This window comes from Thalassophryne amazonica, chromosome 4 (genome assembly GCF_902500255.1).
Source record: "Thalassophryne amazonica chromosome 4, fThaAma1.1, whole genome shotgun sequence".
Taxonomy (NCBI): Eukaryota; Metazoa; Chordata; class Actinopteri; order Batrachoidiformes; family Batrachoididae; genus Thalassophryne; species Thalassophryne amazonica.
In genome coordinates this window covers 143544353-143566153 of record NC_047106.1, presented here as the reverse complement: position 1 = coordinate 143566153, position 21801 = coordinate 143544353, and the positions used below count along the sequence as shown (strand labels likewise).

General features: G+C 42.2%; 2 protein-coding genes across 2 annotated transcripts in view; one reads left to right on the top strand and one right to left on the bottom strand.

Annotated features, from left to right (window-relative positions):
* The first annotated feature begins 2840 nt into the window (after positions 1-2840).
* LOC117509063 (olfactory receptor 52Z1-like) lies at positions 2841-7229 on the top strand. The gene is made up of 4 exons (XM_034168872.1): positions 2841-2943; positions 3041-3965; positions 5895-5910; positions 7119-7229. Exons 1-4 carry the CDS (start codon positions 2841-2843, stop codon positions 7227-7229), a joined length of 1155 nt encoding a protein of 384 aa, XP_034024763.1.
* A 1054-nt stretch (positions 7230-8283) lies between these two features.
* The window catches only part of arrb1 (arrestin, beta 1), a 261216-nt gene continuing 247698 nt past the window's right edge, over positions 8284-21801 (bottom strand). Inside the window, 2 exon segments of the mRNA XM_034168704.1 lie at positions 8284-8530; positions 8575-8721. Of these exon segments, the coding sequence (XP_034024595.1) occupies positions 8616-8721 (106 nt within the window). The 3' untranslated portion in view covers positions 8284-8530; positions 8575-8615.

Genomic DNA, 21801 nt, shown 5'->3' with positions numbered 1-21801 from the left:
ATCCTCATTGAAGACAACTTTGGATGCTGTAGCTCCTCTGAAAAAGAGATCTTTAAATCAGAAGTGTCTGACTCCATGGTATAACTCTCAAACTCGTAGCTTAAAGCAGATAACCCGTAAGTTGGAGAGGAAATGGCGTCTCACTAATTTAGAAGATCTTCACTTAGCCTGGAAAAAGAGTCTGTTGCTCTATAAAAAAAGCCCTCCGTAAAGCTAGGACATCTTTCTACTCATCACTAATTGAAGAAAATAAGAACAACCCCAGGTTTCTTTTCAGCACTGTAGCCAGGCTGACAAAGAGTCAGAGCTCTATTGAGCTGAGTATTCCATTATCTTTAACTAGTAATGAGTTCATGACTTTCTTTGCTAACAAAATTTTAACTATTAGAGAAAAAATTACTCATAACCATCCCAAAGACGTATCGTTATCTTTGGCTGCTTTCAGTGATGCCGGTATTTGGTTAGACTCTTTCTCTCCGATTGTTCTGTCTGAGTTATTTTCATTAGTTACTTCATCCAAACCATCAACATGTTTATTAGACCCCATTCCTACCAGGCTGCTCAAGGAAGCCCTACCATTATTTAATGCTTCGATCTTAAATATGATCAATCTATCTTTGTTAGTTGGCTATGTACCACAGGCTTTTAAGGTGGCAGTAATTAAACCATTACTTAAAAAGCCATCACTTGACCCAGCTATCTTAGCTAATTATAGGCCAATCTCCAACCTTCCTTTTCTCTCAAAAATTCTTGAAAGGGTAGTTGTAAAACAGCTAACTGATCATCTGCAGAGGAATGGTCTATTTGAAGAGTTTCAGTCAGGTTTTAGAATTCATCATAGTACAGAAACAGCATTAGTGAAGGTTACAAATGATCTTCTTATGGCCTCGGACAGTGGACTCATCTCTGTGCTTGTTCTGTTAGACCTCAGTGCTGCTTTTGATACTGTTGACCATAAAATTTTATTACAGAGATTAGAGCATGCCATAGGTATTAAAGGCACTGCGCTGCGGTGGTTTGAATCATATTTGTCTAATAGATTACAATTTGTTCATGTAAATGGGGAATCTTCTTCACAGACTAAAGTTAATTATGGAGTTCCACAAGGTTCTGTGCTAGGACCAATTTTATTCACTTTATATATGCTTCCCTTAGGCAGTATTATTAGACGGTATTGCTTAAATTTTAATTGTTACGCAGATGATACCCAGCTTTATCTATCCATGAAGCCAGAGGACACACACCAATTAGCTAAACTGCAGGATTGTCTTACAGACATAAAGACATGGATGACCTCTAATTTCCTGCTTTTAAACTCAGATAAAACTGAAGTTATTGTACTTGGCCCCACAAATCTTAGAAACATGGTGTCTAACCAGATCCTTACTCTGGATGGCATTACCCTGACCTCTAGTAATACTGTGAGAAATCTTGGAGTCATTTTTGATCAGGATATGTCATTCAAAGCGCATATTAAACAAATATGTAGGACTGCTTTTTTGCATTTACGCAATATCTCTAAAATCAGAAAGGTCTTGTCTCAGAGTGATGCTGAAAAACTAATTCATGCATTTATTTCCTCTAGGCTGGACTATTGTAATTCATTATTATCAGGTTGTCCTAAAAGTTCCCTAAAAAGCCTTCAGTTAATTCAAAATGCTGCAGCTAGAGTGCTGACGGGGACTAGAAGGAGAGAGCATATCTCACCCATATTGGCCTCTCTTCATTGGCTTCCTGTTAATTCTAGAATAGAATTTAAAATTCTTCTTCTTACTTATAAGGTTTTGAATAATCAGGTCCCATCTTATCTTAGGGACCTCGTAGTACCATATCACCCCAATAGAGCGCTTCGCTCTCAGACTGCAGGCTTACTTGTAGTTCCTAGGGTTTGTAAGAGTAGAATGGGAGGCAGAGCCTTCAGCTTTCAGGCTCCTCTCCTGTGGAACCAGCTCCCAATTCAGATCAGGGAGACAGACACCCTCTCTACTTTTAAGATTAGGCTTAAAACTTTCCTTTTTGCTAAAGCTTATAGTTAGGGCTGGATCAGGTGACCCTGAACCATCCCTTAGTTATGCTGCTATAGACGTAGACTGCTGGGGGGTTCCCATGATGCACTGTTTCTTTCTCTTTTTGCTCTGTATGCACCACTCTGCATTTAATCATTAGTGATTGATCTCTGCTCCCCTCCACAGCATGTCTTTTTCCTGGTTCTCTCCCTCAGCCCCAACCAGTCCCAGCAGAAGACTGCCCCTCCCTGAGCCTGGTTCTGCTGGAGGTTTCTTCCTGTTAAAAGGGAGTTTTTCCTTCCCACTGTAGCCAAGTGCTTGCTCACAGGGGGTCGTTTTGACCGTTGGGGTTTTACATCATTATTGTATGGCCTTGCCTTACAATATAAAGCGCCTTGGGGCAGCTGTTTGTTGTGATTTGGCGCTATATAAAAAAAAGATTGATCGATTGATACTAACTGTTGGTTCTGTCCAAACTAGCTTGCTGGGTCTGTCAAGACTGACTGCCGGTTCTGTCCAAACTAATTGCTGGTTCTGTCCATACTAACTGTTGGTTCTGTCCAAACTAACCACTGGGTCTGTCCAGACTTCTGGTTCTGTCCATACTAACTATTGGTTCTGTCCAAGGTAACTGCTGGTTCTGTCCAAACTAACCACTGGAACTGTCCAGACTGACTGCCTGTTCTGTCCAAACTATCCGCTGGTTCTGTCCAAACTAACCACTGAGTCTGTCCAGACTGCTGGTTCAGTCCATAATAACTACTGGTTTTGTCCAAACTAACCGCTGGTTCTGTCCAAACTAACTGTTGCTTCTGTCCATACTAACTGTTGGTTATGTCCAAACTAACTGCTGGTTCTGTCCATACTACCTGCCAGTTCTGTCGAAACCGACTGCTGGTTCTAGTGATGCCAGATGACTCGGCGTGGTGGCACACTTGTAATACATAAGTAGTATATCGATTCAGCACTCTATTTCTTCTGTCTGTCTCTGTGGTTTAAACTTAACTGCTGGTTCTGTCATTGGTTCTCCTCAGGGGAAAGACGGGCCATGCTGGAGGAAGTGTCTAGGATGAACTTCTCCCACACCACCTTTGTGTTCCGAGGTTTCCCTGAGCTCCAACGGTACCGGCACCTGCTGGCGCTGCCTTTCTTTGTGTCCTACTTGTCTGTACTTGTGGGAAACGTTCTGCTGGTCTTCATCATCCACAGCGTGGAGAGTCTTCACAACCCCATGTACCTTCTTGTCGCTGCCTTATGCATCGTTGATGTTGTTGCGGTGACGGCCATCATCCCAAACCTGCTGCTCGGCCTCCTGTTTGACTTGGACCAGATTTCGCTGGCTGGCTGCTTGACTCAAATGTTCATCACGCACTTTCTGTCTTCTGTGGGGTCGACTCTTCTCCTGGCTATGGCCCTGGATCGCTACGTCGCTGTCTGTAAGCCGCTACGTTACACCTACATCATCGATTCCTCCATGCTTGTGAAGCTTTTACTGTTCACACTGGTTCGCAGTGGCTCAGTCATGGCCACACTGATCGCTTTGGCAGGTTCACTGCAGTTCTGTAAGTCCAATGTGATCCAGCACGGTTACTGTGACCACATGGCCCTGGTCAGCCTGGCATGTGGCAGCACTGAGATGAACAGCGTGATGGGCGTGGCTGTGATTGTCTGCTTTGTGGGTGTGGACATACCACTCATCATTTTCTCCTACGGGAAGATTTTGAGTGTTGTGGTGCAAGTGGCTGGACGGAGCGAGGATCAGTGGAAGGCGATCCATACCTGCGGGACGCACCTGATGGTCATGATGTGTTTCTACCTGGTGGGCAGTGTCACATTTCTGTCTCATAATCTGAATATTCCCATTCCAACGGACATCAACACCTTCCTGGGGATTATGTACATTCTTTTGCCAGCCACAGTCAACCCAATCATCTACGGAGTTCGGACCAGAGAAATCAGAAAGCGCTTTTATCAGATGTTTAAACTCAGATCAAGGAAAATAATGAGTGTGAAGGTTTCTCGGACAGTGGAATAGCGCTTCAAACTGACTTAAACATTCTGGGACTTTTTTTGGAATTAGATTTGCTTTGGACCCTTTTTATTTTTATGCTCTCTCTTTTCTGTGTTGTATGTTGTTTTGTTTGTTTCATGATCTCTGTCACACTAGAGGCCGAATGCCGTCTGAATGCTGTCTGAATGAAAATTCGGCCTCCATTTGGTCAAAGCATTCTGGCAGCATTCTGCAGTATTCCAAACACTTGGTCATACTAACCACTGGTGCATGTCCACTGTGAGAGACATAATCTAAAAAAAAAAAAAAAAAATCCGGAAATCATAATGTATGATTTTTTAATAATTTATTTGTATGTTACTGCTGCAAATACGTATTTGAACACCTGTGAAAATCAGTGTTAATATTTGGTACAGTAGCCTTTGTTTGCAATTACAGAGGTCAAATGTTTCCTGTAGTTTTTCACCAGGTTTTCACACACTGCAGCAGGGATTTTGGTCCACTCCTCCATACAGATCTTCTCTAGATCTTTCAGGTTTGGAGTTTCAATTGAGTTCAGGTCTGGAGACTGGCCAGGCCACTCCAGGACCTTGAAATGCTTCTTACGGAGCCCCTCCTTAGTTGCCCTGGCTGTGTGTTTGGGTCATTGTCATGCTGGAAGACCCAGCCATGACCCATCTTCAATGCTCTTACTGAGGGAAGGAGGTTGTTTGCCAAAATCTCGCAATACATGACCCCATCCATCCTCCCTTCAATACGGTGCAGTCATCCTGTCCCCTTTGCAGAAGAGCACCCCCAGAGTATGATGTTTCCACCCCCATGCTTCACGGTTGGGATGGTTTTCTTGGGTTGTTCTCATCCTCTAAACATGGTAAGTGGAATTGATTCCAAAAAGCTCTATTCTGTTCTCATCTGACCACATGACCTTCTCCCATGCCTCCTCTGGATCATCCAGATGGTCACTGGTGAACTTCAAACCGTCCTGGACATGTGCTGGCTTGAGCAGGGGGACCTTGCTGCCCTGCAGGATTTTAAACCATGACAGCATCATGTGTTACTAATGTAATCTTTGTGACTGTGGTCCCAGCTCTCTTCAGGTCATTGACCAGGTCCTCCTGTGTAGTTCTGAGCTTTCTCAGAATCATCTTTACCCCACAAAGTGAGATCTTGCATGGAATCCCAGACCGAGGGAGATTGACAGTCATCTTGTGTTTCTTCCACTTTCTAATAAATAATCATAACAGTTGTTGTCTTCTACCAAGCTGCTTGCCTGTTGTCCTGTAGTCCATCCCAGCCTTGTGCAGGTCTACAGTTTTGTCCTTGGTGTCCTTAGACAGCTCTTTGGTCTTGGCTATGGTGGACAGGTTGGAGTGTGATTTATCGAGTGTGTGAATAGGTGTCTTTTATACAGGTAACAAGATAGATAGATAGATAGATAGATAGATAGATAGATACTTTATTGATCCCAGAGGGAAATTCAAGGCATCAAGCAGCTTACACATTAGACAAGACACACAAAATAGGGTTAAGTCAATAAAAGAAAAATAGACTAATCAATAAAAGCTACTAACTAAAAATAAAAATAAAATTTGTGTGCAAGTACAGCATCCAGTCTCAGAGAATATGACGGAGGAGTAAATGTAGTAGTGCAGTAGTGAGGACGTAGCACAGATGTAAACAGTACACAATGTAAACAGTGTTGGTAGTGCAAAAGAAAGCAATAAAAGGTCAAACAGATGTGTCACAGGATTATTTCTTACTGAGATGGGAAGAGTTGAACAGTCTGATGGCCTGAGGGACAAAAGACTTCCTGAATCTGTCCGTGTGGCAGGACTGGGACAGCAGTCTGCCACTGAATGAGCTCCTCTGCCTGATGATGGCGCTGTGCAGAGGGTGCTCAACATTGTCCATGATGGCCAGCAGTTTACTGAGGGTCCTTCTCTCTGCCACTGATGTTAGTGTCTCCAGCTCTGTTCCCAGCACTAAACCAGCTTTCCTCACCAGCCTGTCCAGTCGCCCAGCGTCCCTCCTCTTCATGCTGCTCCCCCAGCAGACCACCACAGAGAAGAGGACACTGGCTACCACAGACTGGTAGAACATTCGCAGGAGTTTATGGCAGATCCTGAAGGACCCTAACCTCCTCAGGAAGTACAGTCTGCTCTGTCCCTTCCTGTAGAGGGTGTCAGTATTGGCTGACCAATCAAGTTAAAATCAAGCTGACCAAGTTCAAACAGGTGCAATTAATACAGGTAAAGAGTGCAGAATAAGAGGGCTTCTTAAAGAAAAATTAACAGGTCTGTGTGAGCCAGAATTCTTGCTGGTTGGTAGGTGTTCAAATACTTATTTGCAGCAGTAACATACAAATAAATTATTAAAAAATCATACATTGTGATTTGCGGATTTTTTTTTTTTTAGATTATGTCTCTCACAGTGGACATGCACCTAAGATGAAAATTTCAGACCCCTCCATGATTTCTAAGTGGGAGAACCTGCAAAATCACAGGGTGTTTAAATACTTATTTTCCTCACTGTAAATTGATGCTGACGTGCAGCCAGCTGAGCTCAGCTCAGAGGTACCGAGTGACATTCATGCCATTAATGTCTGAAAGGAAATGCTTTGGACAAAAACTCCAGATTTTGTTTATTTCTTTATTTATGTTTCATATTTATTTACTTTAAGACTCAATAAAATGTTGTTGACATAGAAACCTGTAAAGCCAGCTTTTAGTAGACAGAAAATTCACAAGAGGTATCGATAAGGGAATCGATAAGGAATCGGATCGATAAGCGGAACTGATAATGGTATCGATATTGATAAAATCTTATTGATACCCATCCCTAGTCAAACGTCAATTACATTTCTTTGTTGTACTAATTTTGCTGTACTAATGTACTAATGATTTGTTGTAATGATTTCTGACTAAATGTTAGAAATCATTGCAATTTTTATGTTCGAATAGGCAAATTTATCAGAATTGTTTTTTACTCCCTAATATCGGTATTGATATCGGCCCCCAAAAATCTGTATCGGTTGAGCTCTAATAATAATTGTGGCTGGGTTGTTGATGATTCTGTTCCATAAAATATCACATTGGCTAAAGATGCTCTTCATGAACCTGAAACTTAGAAGAACAGATCGTGGAGCATGTGGTTCCAGCTGCACCCTCAACTGCTTTGGAGCTGGTGTGCTGGTCCTGCCACAGTCCACCTGAGCCTCACATGCATGTTTTGGTGGTGGGGGCAGAAAGGCTTTGGTGGAACCTGTGGACTCTGTCGTGGCGACTGTCAGGCAGCAGCAGCAGTAAAGGTCACTTCAGACACACAGGAGTCACGTGACAGGTGCAGCATTGTTGATCCGGGTGCCTGGACCGGGATCAGCACAGCCAGCAGTGTTTTCAGGTCTGATCTTCCTGTAGCATCATGGGAGTTATATTTCTGTAACCATGTGTTAAGTTATGAAGGTTGATCAGTGTCATTAACATCAAACTCAAAGTCGTAGAGACGCTGAAGGATAATGTATTAAACAGCTAACTTTATTTATGCAGTAAATGTGGGAGATAAACAGGACGACTGGACATGGCAGATGTTAGTCGTGTGAACTTACAGAGAAAGTTCAGCTCGCAATGTTCACGTTACCGTCTTCAAAAACCATCATGAACCAAACACGGGTTCGAGGAAACATGCGAACAAACAGAAGCCATGAAAACACTACCGAGATTTACACCACCAAAACACGTGATAACAGTACTACTAATAATAACAGCAACAAAACACAACTACTAATACTACTACTAATACTAATTATAATAATAATAATAAAGTTAATGATAATGATGATGATGATGAGGAATAATGATGATGCACTTCCCAACCTGAGATCATTCAAAAGCTCTGTTTGTATGCCTGTGTGGGGGTCAAAGAGGTCAAACTGTCCTGCACTCGAGCCCTTCAGGGATGCCGTGTTTTACTCGAGAACAGATCAATACTCAGCCTCACTCTGGGATGGAACCCACCAAAGCTGTGGACACCCTGCTCTACTGACCATAGTTTGGAACTGACCTGTGGCTCAGTGAGACACTTTGACATTTGACACTTTTGACATGTAGAAACAATATAAAATACTGCTTTATTTCATGCAAACAGGTCTGTAGTTACTCCGGCAGACAGGTGGCACTGTGACTGAAGCCTGGGTCACACGACTCTTACTGCAGAAATGGCCGGGTGACAGTAAGTGGTCCTCCAGCTTACTGCTCATGCTGGGACCAGATCCACATGGCAGTGTTTTGACAGTTTGAACACCTCCTTGGATACAACACTTCCAACAGAAAAGACAAGGTGAGTTTTAGGGCATGCTACCATCTGCCGTTACACTGCCGCAGCCACTGATTCAGCCCACCAGATGGCAGTGCAGAGGAGATCTGCGCCGTCTGAAAACACTACTGACATTTAGGAAGCCAAATTTGGCTTTTTACAACCAGACAGGATGCAGAAAGGACAAACATGAAGGAGAACATGAACACGGCACCACTGCCACGTTTTAAAGGCGTCCACGCGGCACTATGACCTACAGGGGGCATCGGCGGTGGACAGCTTTGTCTTTATCTGTCTTCCTGTTTGGTCCAGTCTGTGGCCTCCTCATCTTCTTCATCCTTCATCCCAATCAGCCGCTGCCGGGCAAAGTCCTCAAAGATGATGTCATCATCACTAAGACAAAACACAATGTTGCCAACTGTTAATAAAAACAGGACTGACCCCAGTTAACCAGCAGCTCAACATTTATGCACAGCACATGATCAGCAAGCTTCACACCACCTTCAATCTTTAACTTAGTCCATGGCTGAGGTGGCAGCGGCCCGAGCAGCTCCACCCACACTGTACTATCCTCAACCAAGTCCTCTAACCCTTCCTGGTGGATAATGAGACATTCACAAGCCAGCTGGGAAATATAATCTCAAAAGTGTGTACTGGGTCTTCCCCTGAAGCTTCCTCCCTGTTGGATGGCCTGGACCTAGAAGATTGGTTAGGGATACTCAAAGCCCCATGCAATGGTCATGCAAGGTTAAAGAGCCAGCACACCGTTTCATGACCAGGACAGACCCCCCATTGCTTCCTCTGAGGTTCAGCTATTGGTCTGAGACTCTTCTGTAACACAATAGCATCGGCTTTCCCTGGGAGGATGAAAAGTGTGATACCTATAACTGGAACACACTCTAAATATGAAAAACATCAACCTAGTTTGCCAGTCCAGAGGTTCTGTCCCAGCTCTTCCATGCAGCACTGCATACATGTGTCAAACATGAGAGCCCAACTACATCCTGAGACTTCATCATCTCAGGGCAAATCTTGTCCACTCTTGCTGTCTTCCATCCCTGCCTCCTCTAAGGAGGGCATGTCACTTGTGTTGTGGAGATACTGAAATCTGACGATATTGCCAGTCCAGAGAAGCAGCTCTCCACCTTTACTGAAAAACATGTTAGACTAAGAACTGCACATTTTAACTTTTGCTGGTTCAACCCTTTGGGGCCAAATACTATTTTCTCAATTTTACCATACATTCAATATTTTCCTTTTTAAGATACTTTCTTTAAGTATAATGCCCATGTGTTGCACATTAAAATGTTAAGAACAATCTCAGCTGTCTGACTATGTGACACATACGAGGGCTGTCAATAAAGTAACGGTCCTTTTTATTTTTTTCAAAAACTATATGGATTTCATTCATATGTTTTTACGTCAGACATGCTTGAACCCTCGTGCGCATGCGTGAGTTTTTCCACGCCTGTCGGTGACGTCATTCGCCTGTGAGCACTCCTTGTGGGAGGAGTCGTCCAGCCCCTCGTCGGAATTCCTTTGTATGAGAAGTTGCTGAGAGACTGGCGCTTTGTTTGATCAAAATTTTTTCTAAACCTGTGAGACACATCGAAGTGGACACGGTTCGAAAAATTAAGCTGGTTTTCAGTGAAAATTTTAACAGCTGATGAGAGATTTTGAGGTGATTCTGTCGCTTTAAGGACTTTTCACGGTGCGAGACGTCGCGCTGCGCTCTCAGGCAGCGTCATCAGCCTGTTCAAGCTGAAAACCTCCACATTTCAGGCTCTATTGATCCAGGACGTCGTGAGAGAACAGAGAAGTTTCAGAAGAAGTCGGTTTCAGCATTTTATCCGGATATTCCACTGTTAAAGGAGATTTTTTTAATGAAAGACGTGCGGACGGATCCGCGCGTCGGGACGCAGCCGACGCGGTGCGGCGGCACAGGAAAAACACCTCCGTGTTGATAACCATTTGTAAAATCCAGGCGGCTTTTGATGGCTTTCAGTGGAGTGAGTATGAGAAATTGTTTAACAGGCAGGACATGTTCCAACTTGTCCTTAAGGCTTTCAACAGAGGTGTTTTTCCTGTGGCGGAGCGTCGCGGCGGCTGCGTCCCGACGCGCGGACCCGTCTGCACGTCTTTCATTAAAAAAATCTCCTTTAACAGTGGAATATCTGGATAAAATGCTGAAACCGACTTCTTCTGAAACTTCTCTGTTCTCTCACGACGTCCTGGATCAATAGAGCCTGAAATGTGGAGGTTTTCAGCTTGAACAGGCTGATGACGCCGCCTGAGAGCGCTGCACGACGTCTCGCACCGTGAAAAGTCCTTAAAGCGACAGAATCACCTCAAAATCTCTCATCAGCCGTTAAAATTTTCACTGAAAACCAGCTTAATTTTTCGAACCGTGTCCACTTCGATGTGTCTCACAGGTTTAGAAAAAATTTTGATCAAACAAAGCGCCAGTCTCTCAGCAACTTCTCAGACAAAGGAATTCCGACGAGGGGCTGGACGACTCCTCCCACAAGGAGTGCTCACAGGCGAATGACGTCACCGACAGGCGTGGAAAAACTCACGCATGCGCACGAGGGTTCAAGCATGTCTGACGTAAAAACATATGAATGAAATCCATATAGTTTTTGAAAAAAATAAAAAGGACCTATACTTTATTGACAGCCCTCGTATGTTTGTGGAACTCTGTGAGGAGAAAATAATTTAGCTCTAAATATGAAAATATGACAAATGTTCCAAATGTGGCCAAACTGTTTTGGTGTTAGAAACGTATTTATGAAATGTTTAGACACCATGATTAGTGCACAGGTGTGCCTTAGACTGCCCACAATAAAAGGCCACTCTGAAAGGTGCAGTTTTGTTTTATTGGGGGGGGGATACCAGTCAGTATCTGGTGTGACCACCATTTGCCTCATGCAGTGCAACACATCTCCTTCGCATAGAGTTGATCAGGTTGTCAATTGTGGCCTGTGGAATGTTGGTCCACTCCTCTTCAATGGCTGTGCGAAGTTGCTGGATATTGGCAGGAACTGGTACACGCTGTCATATACGCCGGTCCAGAGCATCCCAAACATGCTCAATGGGTGACATGTCCGGTGAGTATGCCAGCCATGCAAGAACTGGGACATTTTCAGCTTCCAAGAATTGTGTACAGATCCTTGCAACATGGGGCCGTGCATTATCCTGCTGCAACATGAGGTGATGTTCTTGGATGTATGACAACAATGGGCCTCAGGATCTCGTCACGGTATCTCTGTGCATTCAAAATGCCATCAATAAAATGCACCTGTGTTCTTCATCCATAACAGACGCCTGCCCATACCATAACCCCACCGCCACCATGGGCCACTCGATCCACAACACTGACATCAGAAAACCGCTCACCCACACGACGCCACACACGCTGTCTGCCATCTGTCCTGGACAGTGTGAACCGGGATTCATCCGTGAAGAGAACACCTCTCCAACGTGCCAAACGGCAGCGAATGTGAGCATTTGCCCACTCAAGTCGGTTACGACGACAAACTGGAGTCAGGTCGAGACCCCGATGAGGACGACGAGCATGCAGATGAGCTTCCCTGAGACGGTTTCTGACAGTTTGTGCAGAAATTCTTTGGTTATGCAAACCGATTGTTCCAGCAGCTGTCCGAGTGGCTGGTCTCAGACGATCTTGGAGGTGAACATGCTGGATGTGGAGGTCCTGGGCTGGTGCAGTTACACGTGGTCTGCGGTTGTGAGGCTGGTTGGATGTACTGCCAAATTCTCTGAGACGGCTTATGGTAGAGAAATGAACATTCAATACATGAGCAACAGCTCTGGTTGACATTCCTGCTGTCAGCATGCCAATTGCACGCTCCCTCAAATCTTGCGACATCTGTGGCATTGTGCTGTGTGATAAAACTGCACCTTTCAGAGTGGCCTTTTATTGTGGGCAGTCTAAGGCACACCTGTGCACTAATCATGGTGTCTAATCAGCATCTTGATATGGCACACCTGTGAGGTGGGATGGATTATCTCAGCAAAGGAGAAGTGCTCACTATCACAGATTTAGACTGGTTTGTGAACAATATTTGAGGGAAATGGTGATATTGTGTATGTGGAAAAAGTTTTAGATCTTTGAGTTCATCTCATACAAAATGGGAGCAAAACCAAAAGTGTTGCGTTTATATTTTTGTTGAGTGTAAATATGTGCCATGCAGCACAGCAGCACCACCCACTGGGAACCCCATTGCAGGGACTTGGCACATTCAAAAGAGTCTAGTGGTAGATGGTAGCATGCCCAGTTCCAGCTAGATGTCTTGTGTCTTCAGTAATTCCATGAATGTTTGGAAAAAAAAAAAAATCAGTGATGCACACTGGGAAGTCCAGTTCACAAAAATCTTGATTTGCTCTGTTTGCTACCAATCTTGGAAAAAATAATCCATGTTTTTCTGCAATGATTTTCTTTGTAAGACTAAATAAAAAAAAATTCTCAACGGGGACATTATTTTAGTTTTTATGAATATTGCTGTGTGTTTCAGTGAGGATCCACTAACAGACCATGTGATCTTATGCAGCCTCTGGGATTGGTTGTGAGTCAAAGATCATCCACAGGAGAGATGAAAACAAGAGCTGAAACCTTGTATTTTCAGGAAGTGTTCAAAATGAGTCTCTGTGATGTTCTGTCACTGATCTATTCATAGAAATATGATGAAAAGTAAACACGGACGCGTCAGTGTGTCCATGGACCCTACAGGGTTAAACATCTTTCTGCAGCCTTCCTTTCCTTAGCCATCTTTAGCTGGCTTTCTGTGGAATGTTTCCCATTATATTCCCAGTTTGTCCATCTTCCTCATCTTTCCCTGTTCTTCCTTTCTGATTTTCTGAGAGACATTCTTCCACTTTTGCCAAACTTTATTGGCTTTATGTTCCACATTTCATTGTTAGTTTTCCGTGTTCAGCTTCATTAATTCACAGCAGCTGATAATAACAAGTTTTATTCATATAAATCCTTTCATTCCTGTAATTAATGATTAGTGTTTTAAACATAAACATACAAATAAAAAAAAAACTGTATTAAAAAAAAACCCTAATAAAGACAGAGACAAGGAAAATATAAGAACACCACAAAAAAAAAAAAAAAAAAAAAAAAAAAAACTGAGTTAAAGAAAATAAGTGGAGGTGGTCATTTATAGAGCGCTGACGTGAGGATGTCACCGCGCTTTGATAAGTGGGCGGCTGCTTTGGCACATGTGGTCACTGCACCTCTTCAGAACCTTTCTGATGAGGCCAAACCACAAGGAGCAGGAAAACCACAAGAACCAGAATCACAAGGAAAGTTGTAATTATTTTCTCAGTGAACTATGAAAAGTGTACGAGTTAGCACAGAAGAATTTACAGTGCTGTTTGTGTCCCATCTGTGTTTCCTGAACGCTCAACGTCCAGAAGGACACGATGCTGTTGGCCTGAGACCAGCCCCATCATTTTTTTCTATGATGGCCGCCATGCATTGTTGTTTTGTTAGTAGCTCAGGTTCAAGACCACCAAGGGTCTTGAAGTATCATTTCAAGTTGACCTGAAATGGAAACCATGCCGAGGAGGCCCAAAACAAGCTGATAAGTATGTGAAGGAGAGTTTGTCTATCAAAGGAGAAATAAGGAGACGAGGACAGCGCAGTGGGTGGACCATGGGAGAAGACCACTGCTGGACCGTGACGATGGATGGGACTCTGACCAATCAACAGAGAGCAGATTCTAATTATAAAAATGTAGTGTAGTCAGAGAGTCTTCAATCTTTTCTGCTCTCTCCCCTGCTGGTGATAAGAATTACGTTAGGAGGAGCCAGCTGAACGGATCCACAGAATTCTGTGTCTGGTAAACCTATCTTTACTTACTCTGTTTGTTTGAATAATAATTTGTTAATAAATTCCTGTGTAAGAGGTCGGTCTTCCAGGACAATGTACATTATAAATTGAGACTGACTTCCTTATTTCGCATCAATGGACACGCGGGGTGTGTGACCTAAGGTAAATAGTTTTGCTGTCCACATGTTGATGTTTGGGTTCACAGGTATTTGACACAAGTAAATAATTCCGCTTCAACCAGGAAGTTGATGTCTTGGGTTTTCAGTTAAATACTGTGGTAAAAGGTCCGCTCCAACATGTGAAAAGGTAAAAACTCCACAAGGTATTAGGTTTCACACTCCAACAAATGGTGACCCCGACGTGATGTGAAAAGGAAGATACAATTTACGTTTACAGATTTTTTTTTTCCAGCAGCCCGAGGAGACCTCTGCAAATTGACAACAGACTGCAGCGAAGGCTACTAAGCCGCGAGGAAAGACACTGAATCCTTCCAGACATCAAAGGGCCCTATCTGTAAAAGGCAAGCACAAACCTTTTTAATAAAATTGTGCATATTGGACATTCTAAAAAAAAACTGATGTCTGAAAGTGAGGCAAATGTCTCGTTGTTAATAGAGTGAGTGTGATAGTTCTGATCTTTTGGAAAAATGCATAATGGTAAAAAGGTAAAAAAGAAGAGATAGTGAAAAGTGAGGTGAATAGTGAAAAAGTGAAAGGTAAAATATGTACGTTGGAAAGAAATAGTGATTATATTCAGCAAAATATATCACAGCGAGGTGGACTTGCAAAGCCAAAGGCTTTAATTCCTTGAGGTTAGATCCTCCTAAATTCGGGGAGGAAGAATTTAAATTCTGCCCCGGTAGGTGTAGATACATGATTTTATATTAAAGGTAAAAATGTGTTATTTTTTGTGTGGAAAAAAGGGTCACTCCTGAGCAGTAAATCCCAAAGCTGACGACAATTCCGGCGTGCAGAGCTGATGACATCCCACCACTGAAGAAAATTCCAGTGCAATAAAGGGTTTGCCAGGAGTTCCTGTGGGTTAATAGAGTGGTAGATCCTGTGTGGACTATTTAAAACTGATTGTGAGACTGTGAATTAACACCCAGTTCCCGTCCTACAGGCCCTAAAAAGTCTGGTAGAAGGTTGGCGGGCAGGTCTCCTATCAGGGCACTGCAGCCAATAGTCCCTTTGAGTTCTACGTGGATACATTTGTATATAATATATCGAGTGTAATGGGACACAGGTCATTTTTGGACCTGTGGACTTTTTTTTTCCTCCTGGTTTTGATTTGAGAAAAGTTGGTTTATTTTGCTTATTTGATATACTACAAGCAGTCATGAAATTCTTATTCCTAAACTAAGGTGCCGCCACTCCACACCCCCACAACTGCTTGAGAAAAACTGGAGCGGACTCTTATCAGTTTGTTTGAGAACAGAGTGTGATTAGAACACTCAGGACAGAGAGCCGAGTGAAAGGTCGGACGCGGACTGCACTGCATCCTATCTGACTCCAAAAAGACGAAGCTTGTACACACTTTGGTCAGTTTAATGCTCAACATAAATAGAGTTGATTAAACTACACTTATTGTATTACTTTAGCGATTCTAATCACTTTTAACTAATTAAGCTGGTACCCTGCTGAGTGTAAGATAACTGATAAGGACAGACCTTCTGTCTCACTTTAGAATAAAGGATTATGCATTTTTTAACTTTTCCAAATTACTTGCCTCCCCAAACTAATTCGGCTTTCAGCATAGATCAAATGACAACGGCTGTGGAAAATCTGTTGGAATCCATCACAATTAAAATAGGTATGGAAAAAGGAAAAAATATATTTATTAGCTGTATATAAAAAGCTCCGGGCTCTAAAATTGAAGAGTTTCAAATTTGGACATTTTTCACAGATGTGTAATAAGCAAGTATTTGTCTGTGGAGATATAAACACTGATCTCTTAAACCAATCAATCAATCAATCAATCAATTTTATTTATATAGCGCCAAATCAATCAATCAATCAATTTTATTTATATAGTGCCAAATCACAACAAACAGTTGCCCCAAGGCGCTTTATATTGTAAGGCAAGGCCATACAATAATTACGTAAAAACCCCAACGGTCAAAACGACCCCCTGTGAGCAAGCACTCGGCTACAGTGGGAAGGAAAAACTCCCTTTTAACAGGAAGAAACCTCCAGCAGAACCAGGCTCAGGGAGGGGCAGTCTTCTGCTGGGACTGGTTGGGGCTGAGGGAGAGAACCAGGAAAAAGACATGCTGTGGAGGGGAGCAGAGATCAATCACTAATGATTAAATGCAGAGTGGTGCATACAGAGCAAAAAGAGAAAGAAACAGTGCATCATGGGAACCCCCCAGCAGTCTAAGTCTATAGCAGCATAACTAAGGGATGGTTCAGGGTCACCTGATCCAGCCCTAACTATAAGCTTTAGCAAAAAGGAAAGTTTTAAGCCTAATCTTAAAAGTAGAGAGGGTGTCTGTCTCCCTGATCTGAATTGGGAGCTGGTTCCACAGGAGAGGAGCCTGAAAGCTGAAGGCTCTGCCTCCCATTCTACTCTTACAAACCCTAGGAACTACAAGTAAGCCTGCAGTCTGAGAGCGAAGCGCTCTATTGGGGTGATATGGTACTATGAGGTCCCTAAGATAAGATGGGACCTGATTATTCAAAACCTTATAAGTAAGAAGAAGAATTTTAAATTCTATTCTAGAATTAACAGGAAGCCAATGAAGAGAGGCCAATATGGGTGAGATATGCTCTCTCCTTCTAGTCCCTGTCAGTACTCTAGCTGCAGCATTTTGAATTAACTGAAGGCTTTTCAGGGAACTTTTAGGACAACCTGATAATAATGAATTACAATAGTCCAGCCTAGAGGAAATAAATGCATGAATTAGTTTTTCAGCAGCACTCTGAGACAAGACCTTTCTAATTTTAGAGATATTGCGTAAATGCAAAAAAGCAGTCCTATATATTTGTTTAATATGCGCTTTGAATGACATATCCTGATCAAAAATAAGTCCAAGATTTCTCACAGTATTACTAGAGGTCAGGGTAATGCCATCCAGAGTAAGGATCTAGTTAGACACCATGTTTCTAAGATTTGTGGGGCCAAGTACAATAACTTCAGTTTTATCTGAGTTTAAAAGCAGGAAATTAGAGGTCATCCATGTCTTTATGTCTGTAAGACAATCCTGCAGTTTAGCTAATTGGTGTGTGTCCTCTGGCTTCATGGATCGATAAAGCTGGGTATCATCTGCGTAACAATGAAAATTTAAGCAATGCCGTCTAATAATACTGCCTAAGGGAAGCATGTATAAAGTGAATAAAATTGGTCCTAGCACAGAACCTTGTGGAACTCCATAAGTAACCTTAGTCTGTGAAGAAGATTCCCCAATTACATGAACAAACTGTAATCTAATAGATAAATATGATTCAAACCACCGCAGCGCAGTGCCTTTAATACCTATGGCATGCTCTAATCTCTGTAATAAAATTTTATGGTCAACAGTATCAAAAGCAGCACTGAGGTCTAACAGAACAAGCACAGAGATGAGTCCACTGTCTGAGGCCATAAGAAGATCATTTGTAACCTTCACTAATGCTGTTTCTGTACTATGATGAATTCTAAAACCTGACTGAAACTCTTCAAATAGACCATTCCTCTGTAGATGATCAGTTAGCTGTTTTACAACTACCCTTTCAAGAATTTGTGAGAGAAAAGGAAGGTTGGAGATTGGCCTATAATTAGCTAAGATAGCTGGGTCAAGTGATGGCTTTTTAAGTAATGGTTTAATTACTGCCACCTTAAAAGCCTGTGGTACATAGCCAACTAACAAAGATAGATTGATCATATTTAAGATCGAAGCATTAAATAATGGTAGGGCTTCCTTGAGCAGCCTGGTAGGAATGGGGTCTAATAGACATGTTGATGGTTTGGATGAAGTAACTAATGAAAATAACTCAGACAGAACAATCGGAGAGAAAGAGTCTAACCAAATACCGGCATCACTGAAAGCAGCCAAAGATAACGATACGTCTTTGGGATGGTTATGGGTAATTTTTTCTCTAATAGTTAAAATTTTATTAGCAAAGAAAGTCATGAAGTCATTACTAGTTAAAGTTAAAGGAATACTCGGCTCAATAGAGCTCTGACTCTTTGTCAGCCTGGCTACAGTGCTGAAAAGAAACCTGGGGTTGTTCTTATTTTCTTCAATTAGTGATGAGTAGTAAGATGTCCTAGCTTTACGGAGGGCTTTTTTATAGAGCAACAGACTCTTTTTCCAGGCTAAGTGAAGATCTTCTAAATTAGTGAGACACCATTTCCTCTCCAACTTACGGGTTATCTGCTTTAAGCTGCGAGTTTGTGAGTTATACCACGGAGTCAGGCACTTCTGATTTAAAGCTCTCTTTTTTAGAGGAGCTACAACATCCAAAGTTGTCTTCAATGAGGATGTAAAACTATTGACGAGATACTCTATCTCACTTACAGAGTTTAGGTAGCTACTCTGCACTGTGTTAGTATATGGCATTAGAGAACATAAAGAAGGAATCATATCCTTAAACCTAGTTACAGCACTTTCTGAAAGACTTCTAGTGTAATGAAACTTATTCCCCACTGCTGGGTAGTCCATCAGAGTAAATGTAAATGTTATTAAGAAATGATCAGACAGAAGGGAGTTTTCAGGGAATACTGTTAAGTCTTCAATTTCCATACCATAAGTCAGAACAAGATCTAAGATATGATTAAAGTGGTGGGTGGACTCATTTACATTTTGAGCAAAGCCAATTGAGTCTAATAATAGATTAAATGCAGTGTTGAGGCTGTCATTCTCAGCATCTGTGTGGATGTTAAAATCCCCCACTATAATTATCTTATCTGAGCTAAGCACTAAGTCAGACAAAAGGTCTGAAAATTCACAGAGAAACTCACAGTAACGACCAGGTGGACGATAGATAATAACAAATAAAACTGGTTTTTGGGACTTCCAATTTGGATGGACAAGACTAAGAGTCAAGCTTTCAAATGAATTAAAGCTCTGTCTGGGTTTTTGATTAATTAATAAGCTGGAGTGGAAGTTTGCTGCTAATCCTCCGCCTCGGCCCGTGCTACGAGCATTCTGACAGTTAGTGTGACTCGGGCGTGTTGACTCATTTAAACTAACACATTCATCCTGCTGTAACCAGGTTTCTGTAAGGCAGAATAAATCAATATCTTGATCAATTATTATATCATTTACTAACAGGGACTTAGAAGAGAGAGACCTAATGTTTAATAAACCACATTTAACTGTTTTAGTCTGTGGTGCAGTTGAAGGTGCTATATTATTTTTTCTTTTTGAATTTTTATGCTTAAATAGATTTTTGCTGGTTATTGGTGGTCTGGGAGCAGGCACCGTCTCTACGGGGATGGGGTATTGGGGGGATGGCAGGGGGAGAGAAGCTGCAGAGAGGTGTGTAAGACTACAACTCTGCTTCCTGGTCCCAACCCTGGATAGTCACGATTTGGAGGGTTTAATAAAATTGGCCAGATTTCTAGAGATGAGAGCTGCTCCATCCAAAGTGGGATGGATGCCGTCTCTCCTAACAAGACCAGGTTTTCCCCAGAAGCTTTGCCAATTATCTCTGAAGCCCACCTCATTTTTTGGACACCACTCAGACAGCCAGCAATTCAAGGAGAACATGCGGCTAAACATGTCACTCCCGGTCCGATTGGGGAGGGGCCCAGAGAAAACTACAGAGTCCGACATTGTTTTTGTAAAGTTACACACCGATTCAATGTTAATTTTAGTGACCTCCGATTGGCGTAACCGAGTGTCATTACTGCCGACGTGAATTACAATCTTACCAAATTTACGCTTAGCCTTAGCCAGCAGTTTCAAATTTCATTCAATGTCGCCTCGTCCGGCCCCCGGAAGACAATTTACTATGGTTGCTGGTGTCGCTAACAATATGTACTCACAATTCACTGTGCTCCTTAAAGAACAGTACATACTCACAATTCACTATGCTCCGTAAATAACAATATGTACTCACAATTCACTGTGCTCCTTAAAGAACAGTACATACTCACAATTCACTATGCTCCGTAAATAACAATATGTACTCACAATTCACTATGCTCCTTAAAGAACAGTATTTGATTTTGATTTGATTTTCTTTATTTATTTGAGCAAGTTAAAAACATTTATCTATTGCGCACATTCATCTTTTAGAGTCCGTACATTACTCAAAGGGAGTAGGATGAAGTAAAACTTGTATTTTCTACCCCCTTTCACGTATTATTTTCGGCTGTGCAGACAAGAATAAATAAAAAGTTTTGAGATCATACATACCTATATAAACACACACCTTGCATTATACATATCAACATATATTTACATAAATACATTACTTCTATACACAAATACCTTTACATACACCAATACACACACTAGATTCAATGAGATTTGATAATATAACAATTTTAACCCACATACATGCACCCATGGGCACCCAAGCCCATGCATGAATGCACATTTCCCTGTATTCGATTAGACTTGATGATATAATAATTTTTTATCCACATACATGCACCCGTGGGCAACCCGCGCCCACGCATGCATGCATGTTTCCCTGTATTCAATATGACTTAATAATATAACAATTTTATCCACTTACATGCACACATGGGCAACACGTGTCCATGCGTGCATGCACGTTTCCCTGTATTCAACATGACATAATAATATAACAGTTTTTTTATCCACACACATGCACCCATGGGCAACCTGTGTCCACGTGTGCATTCATGTTTCCCATACATTCGATATGACCCAATAATATAACAGTTTAGATCCACAAACATGCACACCTGTATATATATACTGAAAATTATGTTATTCAGTTTCATATTTTTTTTTATATTTTAAGTTTTAAATTTCTTTTGAATTGATGTAATGTAGTACACAGTTTGATGTCCTCAGTTAGGTTATTCCATAAATCCACCCCATGTCTCGTAAGGCACATTTGTTTCATTGTTGTACAAGCACACTGTTTTTTTTTAATTATATTTCCTTCTTAAATTGTAACCTCCCTCTCTTTCACTAAACAATTTTTGGAGGTTATCTGGTAGTATGGTTTTGTTTCACTTTTAAAATTATTTGTAGAGTTTTAAATTCTGCAAGATCTCTAAAATTTAGGATTTTGGATTGTAAAAACAGTGTACTTGTTGTGTGGGCCGCTGAAGAGGAGGTACTGCTGGCCCACCACCACCAGAGGGCGCCCTGCCTGGAGTGCGGGCTCCAGGCACCAGAGGGCGCTGCCGCCGACGAAGGCTGCCAGGGTGACAGCTGTCACCCATTACTGGACACAGCTGACTGCACTCAGGACGGAGGTATATCAGCAGGACAGCGTCTCCACCTCAGTGCCGAGATATCGCCTTGAGCCTAAGGTAATCTTCTCTGCAGCTTATTTAAGTATAATCCTATAATACTTGTTAAACCTTTCAGGACAGCTGACTACCGAAAGCCGAGTGATCGGATAAGTACTCACCTTCCTGCTTATTGTGACAAGAGGTGGAGGCGGCTTGCCCCTCTCATCTACTGGGTGCGGTCGCATCCCAACCTGTGT